Consider the following 15084-nt stretch of genomic DNA (forward strand, 5'->3'; position numbering starts at 1 on the left):
ACACTGACTTGAAGATCAACAACAGCAAAATTTAGGGCAGATGTATTCTCCCCCTCCCTCCTCTGGTTTATTGTATCAGATATATCGGTATGGAATGTAACGATATTGATATTTTCATCAGTCTCCTACCTAGCATGGTAGCATGCTGTGTGCAGTGCAAGTATATTGTGCAGTCTATGGTCTGTGATTCTCCACATCACTGGCATTTTTTTGATCAGTCAAAACATTTTTTCTTAACACATTCAATAGAACAGAAATGGTGTCAAAATCAGCTATGGAGGGGCTCCCGAACTTACATGCTTCCGATTGAATGTGTGGAAAGGATCAAGGAGAATTTTCCTGAATCCAATAAACCAAAAATTGTGAGCAGTGTCAAAGAAGTTCTGTATGAATACAAATTTTCGTCTATACATTTCTTCTAAATAACTCTTTACTAAGCCTTGTCACATAATTTTTTTATTTCTTTATAAAAGTTATCAATAATCACTTTATTTTCACTTTCATTGAATATGTTCTCCACAAAGTTACTAAAACTCTCAAAAAAGAACAATGTCATTTCAGATGGAAACTAATCGAAAAACACTGGTTATTAAACAATTTCATATTTATTTCCAAATTGAACCAAACTTTGGTTAAACAAATATTTGGAATCTTAGAAATCCTGGATCAGAAAATTCTCCAGAATATAGAACCATTTTTCTAGAAACATAGTTGTAATCAAATAATGGAATTGTCCATTCATAAGAATATTATTGTTTGTAAAACATTATAAAGGTGGTATAAAAGTTATGTTTAATACCGTGGATGGATTGATTCTGGTTCTCGTTTCCACCAAGTCAGCTGGGCTGGCAACCAGCAACTAAAATATCAGTTTTATAAACAGCATTTCGTGTAAAAATAAAAAAACTTTCCTAAATTAAAATCTTGTATTTGCTAATGGACTTAATTGCCATTACTTTTAGAGTTGTTTGAATGCTCAAATTATTTAAAGCAAGTTGAATCTGCTAATATTTATCTAGTCAAAACATGAATTCAGAAAAACCAACTACTATACAATGAGAACCAAATCTGATTCTCCCAAACAAATGTACTACTTACTCAATGAGATTTTAAGTTCAAAATAACACAGTATTTCAATTAATTGTTACCAATGATGCCAAATGATTAAACAAATAATCCAGAAAGATATAAAGGATGATATTTGAAAATTAATATTATACTGTTGTTACATTGTTACAGCTCAACATAAAAATATTTCTAAAAATATATAAAGTAAAAATAATGAAAATTAATTGTCCAACTGGTGAATGTGAAATGAGGCCATGAAGTGGCATTCTGCAGGGATCAATTCTGGGACACATCTTATTTCTGGTATACATTAATAATTCGAGGGCCATTCCAAAAGTGACCACCATTTTGTTATTACAAAACTGAGATAAACATGTTTTATTATATGCGTTTAAAACTACATATTTACTCTATTTTCTGCCTCGGCTAGAGCCGACTTAACGTAATACACAACAATGTGTGAGAGGGGGCACTACTACCAGCGCTACAAGCCAACGGCAGTTACTTTTCATTAGCTCTCGTATTTCAAATTTTATCCCCGGAGATGATCTTGCAATCCAATTAAAAAATTGCCTTAAAAAATACCAGTCAAAAAAGACTTTCAAATTGGAAGCATTAGATTAGTGACTATTTTTCAGATCTTGAACTTTTATTAAACCTGTAAACAAACTACTTAAATACCAAACAGTCAATAAGGGCACAAGGTTAGTTTATAATTTTAGACATTACTGTACCTATAAAACACACACATTGTTTTACGCCCACGTTACATTACACTCAACTACAATACAGGTTACAATTAAAACTGCGTTTAACTTTTTTAATATAATTTAATATTCAATAATTGTACAGAGTTATGAAAAGGATACAAATTCTTATGCCTAGTAAAAAGTTTGCCTTTTTGCAGTCTTTACAGTAACACAGCTTTACTAGTCACCACAATTCACCTTTATTTACTTCTCAAGGTCATCTTAGTCACATACAACTTAATTAAAAATACAAAAAGGACAAAACAGTTAAGTTTTCTAAGAACTGGTTTTAATATTTCAAAGCATTATATCACAGGCTGATTTAACTGTTAAACATGACATTTATTTTATTAAGTGTAACGAGTTATTTGTTTTAAACATGGTGTCCTATACCTAACCTATAATCATTATTAGTAGAGCTGCCCAGGAAGTAACGGATATTTTGTAACGCATGTTAGTAAGCAGGATATGCCATCTTGATGTCAGCTGATCGTCAAGGTCAGTAGCATCTGGCCTTATAAGCATTCAGGTTGTGCCGCTTCTATTTTGGCACAAGCAAATTTTTAGAATGAGCACGGCATTAAAATATTCTCAATTTGTGAGGTGGGTTTAATGACAGTTTGGTAGTAAAAACTACAACATAAATTTTATTAGGTATGTGGAGAGAATTAATAATTAAATAAATATTGAATGAAGCAATGACCAATTACATTTAAAATTTCCAATATTCATTATGAGGATTAAAATGGTCGGCCTAGCCATGTGATACAATGGGGACTTGCAATGGCTAGTCTAACCTTACAACTTAATTAATGAGATTGAAATGGTCAGTTTAATCATGTGACACAATGGGGACTGCAATGGCCAGTCTAACTTTGTGACTTAATTAATGAGATTGAAATGGTCGGCCTAGCCATGTGATACAATGAGTATCGCAATGGTCAGTCTAGCTTTGTACTTTGATACACTGCTATTATTACATACCTCAGTTTGAATGCTGACCAGTTACACAAATAATATAACAGTGGGCTCTAAGAACAACAAATTGCTTTACATTAGCTTAATACAATTTAGTACTAAAACACTACTTCCTGTGCAGCCTTACATTTATACTACATTTGGTGACTCACTGATTATAAATTTTATTACCAAAATAATTTAATTAGATTAGAAAAGATTGTCTTGTTAAAAATGGTTCATTATTATTTTGATGTTTGATAATTACAATCAAGGAAATTCTAACCATTGAAACAACTGACTGGCTTATATAATTGTTTTATGTTCTTATAGTCAAACATACAAGTACTTTTTACAATGAAGTAAGTGTCAACAATTCTCCCAATTTGAAATTTGATGAACAACAAAATTACTGATATGGAAAACCTTGTTCAATCACCAATTCAACTGGGAGTTCAATAGCAACATATAGTAACAACAACGGATCACAATAAAATCTACGAGAATCTAACATCATATAATAAAATGTTAATTATACTACAACAAACTATGTACAGATTAACTTTAATATAAGTATAAAAGTTATAAGTTAAACTTGTGTTTAATTAATTAATCTACATTGTCTCTGGAAAGTAATACTATATTAAACGTTTGTTATTCAAATTTCACACAGATTTTGTCAAGCAGTTAAATGTGAAGTTAAGTAACTAAATGAAATGTTTTATTTTACAACAAGGTTTTTAGAGGATGTGAAAATAGATAAAAATGTGCAAATAGTACTTTTGATCAACTGATTTGTTTCATAAAAATAATGCAATTTTGATCTAATAATAAAATACATTGTTTTCTCCATGGATACATAATTAATTTGAAGATAGCTTTATAATAAAAAGTCCTCCTTTGCATCATAAACAATTAAATTCATACCGAATAAATTTTTGTATAACGCGAACAATTAAATAGAAAATAAACCAGTTTTTTATTTGTTTTACGCCTATCAATATAATTTATGCTTATAATATGATTTACTGTAGGCCTATTACCTTTGCTCTTTAATGGATTTGACATCTCACTGAAATGTACACTAAATCTGAATTACGTCTGGAAACACTCAACAGTCTCACTGTCGTGTCTGTAGTCTTTGGTTGGTCTTGTGATGGCTCAGAGATACCTGAGTGTGATGAGAGCCACCATCACAGCGCTGAATGTGACGGACAGACTGGACGCTGAACCACCTTGACCTTCACTGTCACCAGCATGTGATCCCGCCTTGCCCGAACAGACCTTCTCGCAGTCCTCTCCTTCACAGATATCGCACAGAGTTGCCACCTGTGGTTCGTAGAACATGCGGGCTCTTCTGCCTGTCGTGCGCAAACAACCAATTAACAAAACTGAGCAAAGTGGAGCAACCGAGTTTTCTACACAACGCAGATTTGGTGAGAAGGGTTGATTCCATGCCAATGTTGCATGTCTTTTTGAACTTCCACGTAATTTAGCGTCTAAATCTGAGTCTGTCAAAGAACTGACTGCTAGAATCTGAAGTTCGCATCCGTCCAAATAGTTCCAAAACAAGTCAGTGAAAAAGAAGCAAAAAAAAAACCTATTGGATAGTTTCCACATCAGAGACACCTAGACCACAATTGTGCACCCATTTAGACAATCTTGAATTTTTAATTTATGTGTCTCTGATGTCAAAACAATGGAAACATTTTGTTTTGAGCTTTTTTGTCGCCAAATTGTTTTGGATCTATTTTAACAGATGGAGACTTCGGATTCTATGACAAGTCTGTGACAGTGTCAGATTTCAACTACTAAGTGGATTGTGAAAAGGAGCAGAACTTGACATTTTCATTGAGCAAAGTGGACGGAAAATGTATTTAAAAAAACACACCGAACACATTGCAAGAAATCGTTTGTAGAGTGAGCTGCTACCCTATTTCCAGCTAATATATACTGTTTGTTAGAAAGCATATGCAATTAATATACCAAAAACAACCACAGAGTTATTAGAATTTTATGTACTCTGAATTGCAAGAATTTCAAACTTGAATTTTACACCAAATGCTGCAAAAAAAACTAATTCCCTAAAACTAATTAGCTAATTCCAAATTGTAAACCTTTATTACTCAAGGATGATGTAAGCATCTTTATTACACATGAGTATTACAAAACCTCAGGAACTGATCTTATGACTACCACTGATGCATTATTCACATATTTGGTGTAAAACTTGTATGGTTCAACTTGCAACTAAAATAAAACACCAAAAAATAGAACAAATTAAAAACCTCTTTAGTCAACACAAGGTGAACATCAGCAATGATAAACTCAAACTAGATTTCAAAACTTGTGTTGGCCAGAGGCAAAAAATGATTACTGTTTCTCAAACCTGCTTAATAGCTCATGCTCTGTTGCTAAAACATCAACCGTTTATACTCGGCTTGAACCATTAGGAGTTGAGTATATATTACTCTGAGATAAAACGCCAAAAATATCTGAGTTAAAACTCAAAAATCTTGAGGACAATTAAGCTGAAAGCTGAGCCCAATGAAATATGTATTGCTTTTAAAATTTTTCCATTCATACAATTTGAGACAAGTAGATTTTTTTAAAAATATAAAAAATGCTGGTATATGGTTGCAGCCTTATTTATTTATTTTTTTAATAATAAAGTTTACTAATAAAAATACAAATTAAAATAGTTTGAAAAAATGTATCTATGGAATGATATAAATTTGGCTAACGGAACCATTTTCTATTGTCATGTGTAGTGGTAAAAAGATGGTAAATTTTACTATTAAATGGCACTAATTTCACTTACTTTGATCGTAGTAATCGTACACTGTGACCGGAACAGGCTTCTGTTTGGCCACTTTGTGGGTCCTGTAGGCCTTGACAGTTGGGCAGTATTCTTCTCTCGTCATCTGCACACAGTTTTACAAACGTTAGTGACTGATACAGTGTTCAAAAGGTGGAGACGTGCATGCAACAGTTTAATAAATCGAAAATAGTGGAGTTCTCATTGCATTTGTATACTAAAGTACTGTTGAATGTTCTTAAAAAGAGAGAGGTTAGAAAAAAGTGGAACATACTCTAAAATCTTAATAACATGTTGATTTCAACAGAAAAAAAACTAAATTGTGGTTTACTGATTTGAAGTAGAATTATTTAAAGGTGTAAAAGTTTTAGGACGACATGTTTTGAAGTTAAATTTGTACAGTTAAAAATTCTAAGTTTAATTTTAATTTAACAGCAGTTTGTTTAGGTGGGGGAGTGAGTTAATGTGTTGCAGAGTGAGAAAACGCTTGTATTTATTGATCAGATTTAAGTTAATTTCCTAATTACATGTGAAAATTTAGTTCTTGAAGTTGGCATGCCTGCAATCTTGACTTTGACAGAAAATGGTGTACAGTTAATTTAGCACAATATATACATCTCAGCGGGTGCAAATTATGATTTCGCTAGTGCAAACTCTGCATCGTAACAGTTCAGGATGTATTCAGATGTCAGTATCATGGTGATTCTCTGTCAGCAAAGACTGTGGTTACAATTTTTCAAGAATCTGGCGGTATTTTAGAAGGTAAATCACCAGGACGACCAATCGAAGGTGTTGTTGAACCAATCCATTTTCTTGGTATGCGGTCCAAGAAAATCATTTGTAAAATGAAGTCAGAATTAAAAGTGCTTAAATCTACTTTTCAATTTATGTTGAACGCTTAATTTGTGCACTTTGATGGATGAGTGAAGTGATCATGTTTGTAGAGACCATGTGCTTTTTTGCTTCCCTGTATTTTACAAATATTAGTGGTAATATATAGTTGTTTAAGAAATTTTTTGATGGGTAAGTGAAGAGATAAATGTTGTCTATATGAATGAATAAATCGTTGGTGTGAAAAACTGTTATCAAAGAAGTAAACTAAAACTAAAGATATAAAACTTTTTGAGAATTCAGGAATGAAGTGACTGGGTCCAGGTGAGATCAGATAAGAAGGGACTAGACCAGAGTGCAGGTTTCTGACCTTTGTACCAGCAGATAACAGCAAGCTGCTCTGAAGGATATAATAACAAGTCTATGTTTACAAACATTGCTATCACTGTTTCTTCTTTTCCCACTACATCATATATAAGCTTCTTATAAAGTATTATTTGCATAGAGGTAGCTTTTGAAAATACGTGAAATATCAATTGAAATATCATCTTTGAATATCATGGCTTGTGATAGCTGTCAGTTTTGTCCGGTGTGTAAAAATTTAGTTAAAGAAGATGACAGTGCGTTACAGTGTGAAATGTTTTGCAATAATTGGTTTCACTGTGCATGTGTGTCAATCACTGATGTGGAATATGAATATATGAAGATTCTAGCGGAAAAATCTAAATGGGCTTGCGAAGCTTGTGGTTTAAGGTTAACCAAGTTTACTGAACAGTCAAAAGACATTGACGGGCTTATTAACTTATCCATTACTGTTGACAAACTGTTTGCTAGTGTGAAAAACGTAGTAAATGACAATTTAGCTCTAAATGAGAAATTTGATAATTTTCTAGTGGCAGCAGATGCATATAGGGTTAGTGTAAAACCGGATGTTTACAACACCGGCCAAATTGAAGGGAAAGTCAAATCTTTTTCTGCTGTGGCAAAGGCCACTAACTCAAACAATCTGACAATAGAATCCAGGACTTTCGATTCGACAATCGATAATACAACGGTACCAAACTCTCAGACCTGTGGAGAAAACGTCGAGAGTAAAGTTTTGGTAGACGATGACGAACGTTTTCCAAATGCTTTGGACGTCGTGAGTGACTATCGCAGAGGCACTGAGAAAAAAGCCTTCTCGCAGAAAACGAGGAATTTCAGTGGAGTTGGAGACAATAATAATAGAGGTCGCCAACAGGAGGCTAGGTCCTTCTCAAACAGTAATAGAGTTTTTACAAAGTCTAGTACCGAATGGACGGCTGTCAACTACAGGAAAAGCGGTTGGAACAACAACTACAAGAGGAGATCTGAAGGTTATTCTATCAATGGGAGCAAAATGGACTCCAACATATCTATAGTTCCTGATACAGACGGAAAGGAGAGGCCTGCCACTGGATCAGCCCCAACTTACAGTGACATTCTAAGAAGTGAAGATAAAAACAAGGTAGTGCGTGGAACTTTGAAGGTAAGCGACAGTAATCCTCTTAAACCGGCAAAACGCATGAGATGGCTTTTTCTGTCCGGTTTGGACCCAGTTGTGTCCGCTCAGTCAATCACAGACTACCTGCATAGCCTTAAAGGTGATGCCGTTTTTCATTGTAATAAACTTGTGACAAGATATAGCAGTTACAGCTCTTTTAAGGTGGGAGTACCCCATGAACTTGGTGAGGAATTGATGCACCCAAATCTGTGGCCGGAAGGCACTTTTATAAAATCATTTCGGCCCCCCAAAACATATCGCAGTGATGGGCGGAGTCAAGAAAGTTTTTTAGTGTCAAACAATCAAATAGCAAGTGGAACTTAAGTGCTGAGGAGGAATCAAGAAACGATAATCCAGGCGTGTTGGTGAATGTTGGCTTTTTGAACATAAGATCTTTGAGAAATAAACTAGGTCAGTTAGAGGCCATCTTGAATGATAAACCGGCCGACATTATCTGTCTAAATGAACACTGGCTCTGTTCTGACGAAGTGAGTTACTATGTGCCCCATGGTTTTGTGCTGGCCAACTTTTTTGCTAGACAGTCCCCGCATGGTGGATCATCAATCTTTGTGAAGAAAGACTTGTCCTTTGAAGGCATCGATATCTCGTCCTTCTGTCAAAATAATATATGTGAGGGTGCAGCAGCTAGGCTACTTAGCCTTAATCTTGTTATTCTTAGCATCTACCGTACACCTGATAGTAATTTTAAAAATTTTATTGAAAATCTTGAAAATCTTTTATTGTATGTTACAAGTAAATATGTTAAAACCAATGAATGTTTAGCCATTGCCGGTGACTTAAATGTAGACCTGTTAAATAAGAGAAGTAATGAAACTGTTGAATTGCTAAATCTGTTAAGGTCGTTTGACCTATATTGTACTAATCAGAATCCAACCCGCTTTGGGGCATGTTTGGATAACATATACACTAACCTAACTCAGAATTACTTTGAAGTCTCCTTGATAGCCCAGGATATTATATCTGATCACGCCGGTGTATGGGTTGGTCTAAACCTCAAGCATTGTAATAATAAGACTAGTCCAGTCAAACAAAAGAAAACAAAACGCTTAATAAATGATGTTAGATTAGAAAATTTTATAAATTGTATGTCTTCTGTTGTCTGGTCTTCTGTGTATCAAAATGTAGATGTGAATATTGCCTTTGTAACTTTTATCGATATTTTATGTTCTGTGTTTAACCACCATTGTCCGATAGTAAATGTTAAGTGTAAAAAAACCAGTGCTAGGCCAAATCAAAGCTCAAATACAAAAAACTGGTTTACTCCGCAGCTTGAAATGATGCGGAAATTCTTACTAGTAATGTATGATAAGTGGAAATGTACAGAAGACTTAGTTGATAAAAACAGATACGTAACTCTCAGAAAGCTATATAATAGAGAAATTACAAATGCAAAGAAAACAGCCAATGAAAACCTCATTATTAATGCCAAAAACAAGTGCCAAATGGCATGGAAAGTTATAAGAAGTGAATCATGCTATATTAAACCTAAAAATGTCATACCTATTTCTCCTGATTGTCTCAATAGCTATTTTGTAAATGTGTCAAAAAATGTACATAGTGATGTTGATCTAGATTTAAATGACAACAACCATAATGATTTTATTGTAAACTTTGATAAGCCTATCCCTGTTTCTGGTTTTAGCTGGCAACCGGTCAGTACGGAAATAGTGTCTCAAACTATTTCACACCTTAGCAACTCAAAAAGCGAGGATGTGTTTGGTCTGTCAAACTATGTTGTAAAAACTGTTGGTGAATTTATTGTCAAACCGTTAACTTTTTTAATTAATCTAGTACTAAGACATGGAATCTTCCCTGAAGGTTTAAAACTTACCAAGATCACACCTATTTTTAAAAAAGGGGACTTAAAGGCTCCTGAATGCTATCGACCCATAGCCATCGTACCCATCATTGGAAAGATTATAGAATCTTGCATGATCCTACAACTTCATGAATACTTTAATGGTAATAACTTATTGTATAGCCATCAATATGGGTTTCGTCCCAAACACAACACAGTTTTAGCTATGGAAGCAATTGTAGAGTATATTATTAATGGTTTTAAAAATAGACACATAGTTGCATCTAATTTGATAGATTTGACAAAGGCGTTTGACTGCCTGTCTTTTAATATTTTGTACGATAAGCTATATTTCTATGGTATCAGAAAAAAGGAACTAAACTTGATCAAATCTTATTTATCTGGTCGGCAGCAAAAAGTGGTTGTAGATGACATCAGCTCGATGTATGATGATGTTATAGCTGGTGTCCCACAAGGCTCCGTTCTTGGACCTTTTTTGTATCTAATCTTTGTTAATGATATATATTGTAACATTCCAACTTTTTGTGTACTCTATGCCGATGATACCACTCTACTCTGTTCTGATAGTGATTTTGAAATTGTAAAACACAACCTGTCTAATGCCTTTACTTATGCAAAAAGGTGGTTTGATTCTAATAATCTAGTTACCAATAATAGCAAAACTGAACTGATCTATTTTTCTCTCAGGGATGTTCCTGTTACTAGTAATGTAAGTAGCGAAGTAAAATTACTAGGCTTTACACTGGACAACAGCTTGAGCTGGAAACCCCACATTTTAAATTTGTGTAAAAAACTATCCCGCATTGTCTTTCTTCTAAGAAAACTTAAATTATCTATAGGCCAACAAACGTTGTTAATTGTATACTATGGTCTTTTCCATTCACAAATGAACTATGGAATTCGCCTGTGGGGCAACGCTTGTCATGCCTCTAAAGTTTTCATATGGCAAAAAAAGGCCATTAGAGTTCTGGACTGCCTAACCTTGAGACAATCATGTAAGGCTAGTTTTAAGAAATTAAAAATTATCACAGCTCCATCCTTATATATCTTAAGTACTTTGCTTCATGTTAAACAGAATATAGACTCCTTTGCTGCTCAAAACTTTAATCATGACCATTTAACTAGAAATAGAAACAACCTTATAACTCCATATGTAAGACTCTCAAAAACTTTAAATAGTCATGTTTATCAACAGCTCATATTGTATAACAAACTACCATTGCCTATTAGAAATCTGCCTTTTAACAAGTTTAAATGTTTTGTATCAGACTGGATTAAAGACCAAGCCTTTTATACTGTGGCAGAGTACAAGGACTACAATTTTTCCGAAATTAGCTAGGCAACTGATTACTATTTTTATACTATAGCCTATAAGTTCTATAAATTGTAAGATCTTATTATAAGTAACCTAATGATCTCAAAAATGCTGTTTGTCTTCTTGTATTTGACGTATCCAATTACATTGTAAAATGTCTTAAAGGAAATAAATAATATTGTCTATTGTCTATTGTCTATTGTCACTTAATTTTTTTTAAGTTATATTTTCTGATGAGGTAACATTTTGTAAATTTAATAATTATTATTGTTATTAATATAAGGTTGAATTGAATTGAATTGAATTGAATTGAATTGAATTGAATCATAGTTTTATTTCCAAAAAATATTTACATGTGTGCAAATTTACTATTAAATTTATATTGTCTTGTTACTATACTAGTTGAATGTTTACATAACAACATTATACATAAAAATATTATACACATCAAATTTAAAGTGGCCTAGGAAATGAGCCTACATGGGCGGAAAAGCCTGTGCGTAGGCTCGAGTTGCTTCCCTGGAGATTTTGGACGAACTGAATCTGGTAATTAATTAATTATCATATTATAACATCAACACACGCATACACACACACACACACACAATCCACATAATACGGTATTGAAATTTATCAGCGTAAATACTACAAATAGTTTAAAGGAAATATTAAAAGAGGAGAAAAGCAAAATTAAGGAGTGGTGTGTTTTAAGGATCAAAAAGTCTACCTGCAGAACAACCTAACACATTACTAGCAATTTCTTTACGAACTGTTATGAAATAAAACAAATAAATGTACAAAATAGGAAAAGTCCATCTAAAGGCATCAGTGCTGTTGAAGGGGCATCAAGAGGGGGGAGGCAGGGTCCAAAGTCAGGTCCTTCTGTAATCAGCCGTGATAATTGCCTCAGCCTCCTCCGCGCTGATAAGATACAGCCATTCATTCGAGCGTTTCTTACATGTAAGTATTGGAGGTGAGGTGAATATTTGGTTGTCTGGAAAGTATTTACAGATATTTCTATACACAAGATGGGATATATAAAGAGAATTTGTAGCAGAGAAGGATTTACTGATCTGCATTGATGCGACTCCAATATTCCGTGAATATCGTGTGTTATGAGAATGTGAAGTTGTAGAGAAAATTGTATAAAAATGTTTATAAATGTGAACAAGAAGTGTTTTAATGAAGATTTTTCGAATTGATAGAATGGCAGTTTCTTGATATAAAGTGTCAGTTGGGTATCTCCTAGATTTTTTGAAACCGGCTTTTAAGATTGCCTTCTGAACCACTTGCAATGGCTGTAAAAGAGTTTTATACGCTCCACCCCAGGCTATTATTCCAAACGAGAACAACGATTGGGCATAGGCAAAGTAAGCAAGTTTAATTTCTTTTTCATTTAAAATTTCACTTAAGTGTTTAAACGCAAATATATATTTCCTTGCTCTCTTTTTTACATATTCAACATGTGCAGACCATTTTAAACGCTTGTCAAAGAAGACACCCAAATATTTATAAGACGATACATTTTCAATAGTTTCACACGAACAAAGTTCATTGTTGTAACTGCCACAATTATGAACCACGAGGTCACCGAGGGTATAGTCTGTGGTCTCTCGGAGAGAGATGGGCATAAACTTAGTCTTTGATGTATTTAATGAAAGAATGTTTTGGTCAAACCATTTTTTTAAGACCATGAGGTCATGTAGAGCGTTAGAACGGACATTACCCCAATCGCTACCTTTTATTAAAATTAAGCTATCATCAGCAAATAAAACAGGATTGCCATATAAATTCAATTTAGAGATGTTATTAATATAAATCAAAAACAGAATTGGGCCGAGCGTACTGCCCTGAACCACCCCGTAGTCCACCGGAAGCGCGTCGCTCTCTGTCCCACAGACAGACACGGTCTGTAGCCTACTTGTAAGGTAGGTTGAGAACCATGAAAGCGCATTACCCCGAACTCCAGTGGCATCCAATTTAAGGAGCAGCCTATTTCTATCAATGCTGTCAAAGGCCTTCCTCAAATCAAGAAATATTAAAATAATGCGCAAGTTGTCAGATATAGCCTCATTGATTTGTCTATTGACATCAAAAAGAGCATCAGAAATGTTCCTGTCCTCTCTGAACCCATACTGACACTCGCACAAGATTTGATTGTTAGAAAGATATGCAACCAATTGTTCTTTAACTATACGCTCAAGGATCTTGGAGAATACACTTAAAAGACTGATGGGGCGGAAATTATTTTTATCTAAGAAGCTATCTCCTTTATGCAAGGGAATGACCTTAGCTATTTTAAAATTATCTGGGAAAATGCCAGAAGAAATACTTAAATTTATTAAATGCAGAAGGGGCTTAGAGAAGATATAAATATTGTCCTTTAACATATCAGCCGAGACACCATCACGTCCAGGGGCGGATCCCCCACGCAGTCCAGTCACGTGCCGTATTACATCAAGTTCAGTAACAGTGGTCAATGTGAACACGGTGTCCTGTCTGTAATCCGCATCACTCAAAACCGGGTCCCCACTTGAATCGATGGCACTAGCCAGATTGTGTCCAACCGCGGAGAAAAAGGAGTTAAAATCATTAGCTACTTCTTTACACAAACCATGAGATATATACGGAGTATCCGGTAAAACTTTATGGATAGGAAAAGAATCTCTCTTCTTAATTTTACCTGCAAGCTCGTTTACGATAGACCAGAACATTTTGGGGTTGTTTTGATAATTTTCAAGTTTAGTTCTGTAATATAGTTTTTTGGATTGTTTAAGAGATTTACTTAAAATATGTCTGAATGTACGAAAAAATTGATAGAGATCACTATTAAAGGGTTGTTTTTTTAATTTTTTACTTATTTTGTCTCTAATGCGAATCGATTTGACCAAATCGGGTGTAATCCATGGTTTTAATTTTTTTGAGCGTGTGGAATAGTTATTTAAGGGTTTTGAGGAAGTTTTAATAAGATCAGACATTGTATTTTCAAATTGTTTAGCGCATATTGAGATATCCTGGCAACTCAAAACAGGTTCCCAGTTCAAGTGAGCGAGATTACGGCCGAGCAGATGCTTATCAGTGTAATATTGTGTAGTAGAGTCGTCAGTAAGTTTGTCATTGTGAGGCGATGTGGCAGTGGCAGTGATAGTCAGGCCAGTACTGTAGTGGTCGCTCACGCCAGTCTGGAACACAGCTGATTGTACATTGTTCATGTCATAGTAACGTAGAAATATGTGATCCAGACATGACGAGCAGTTATTAGTCACTCTAGTTGGTTTATCTATACATTGAACAAATCCCGATCCCAGTAAGCAGTTTAAGTATCTGTCGCATGTTGAAGTATTCTTAAGTAAATCGATGTTAATGTCACCCAAAATAATTCCCATCTTGCTCTTATCTAAACGATTACAATAATTTTCTAGTTCAGTTAAGAAAAATTCCAAGTCACTGTCAAAGGTACGGTATAGGGCAAGTATGTAAAAGGTTTTGTTGCAGTAATTGAATTCTAAGTTAATGCCGTAGACGTCACCAAGTGTTACTTGTGAGGCAGTAGCTGATAAGCGTTTATTGAAGTAAATGATAACACCGTCATTTCTGTTACGTTGCTTGTTCGTCAGTGCAATGTCAAACCCCTCCAAAACCTCCCCCTCCTCACCCTCTCTCAACCAACATTCAGTCAGAACAACTATGTCCAAGCGTGGAATATCATTCAGATATACTAAAAGTTCGTTAAAATTTTTACAATAACTTCGGATATTACAATGAAATATTTTTAAGCTTTCATGGAATTCCTGACTAAGAAAAAAATTACTAATTTGTTGCATATTATATAATTCTAAACAATGGTTTACATTTAAACAGCCGTCATCTTCCCCATTCATGAGCAGGACCCTCGGCACAAACCACCCACCCAGTTGAGGACTCATTAACCTTTACAGAGTATTATACGTAAAAATAAATTAAGAGATATACAAAAAATAATAA

General features: G+C 34.3%; 1 protein-coding gene across 2 annotated transcripts in view; it reads right to left on the bottom strand.

Moving 5' to 3' along the window:
• Positions 1 to 1878: 1878 nt before the first annotated feature.
• LOC124364219 (CD109 antigen-like) overlaps positions 1879 to 15084 on the bottom strand; it is a 128742-nt gene continuing 115536 nt past the window's right edge. For both annotated transcript variants that reach the window (XM_046819536.1, XM_046819537.1), the window contains exons 26-27: positions 5596 to 5698; positions 1879 to 4135 (exon numbers count right to left, since the gene is read on the bottom strand). In XM_046819536.1, coding sequence (XP_046675492.1) covers positions 3936 to 4135; positions 5596 to 5698 — 303 coding nt within the window. In that variant the 3' untranslated portion in view covers positions 1879 to 3935. The remainder of the gene's footprint in view (positions 4136 to 5595; positions 5699 to 15084) is intronic.

This window comes from Homalodisca vitripennis, chromosome 6 (genome assembly GCF_021130785.1).
Source record: "Homalodisca vitripennis isolate AUS2020 chromosome 6, UT_GWSS_2.1, whole genome shotgun sequence".
Lineage (NCBI taxonomy): Eukaryota > Metazoa > Arthropoda > Insecta > Hemiptera > Cicadellidae > Homalodisca > Homalodisca vitripennis.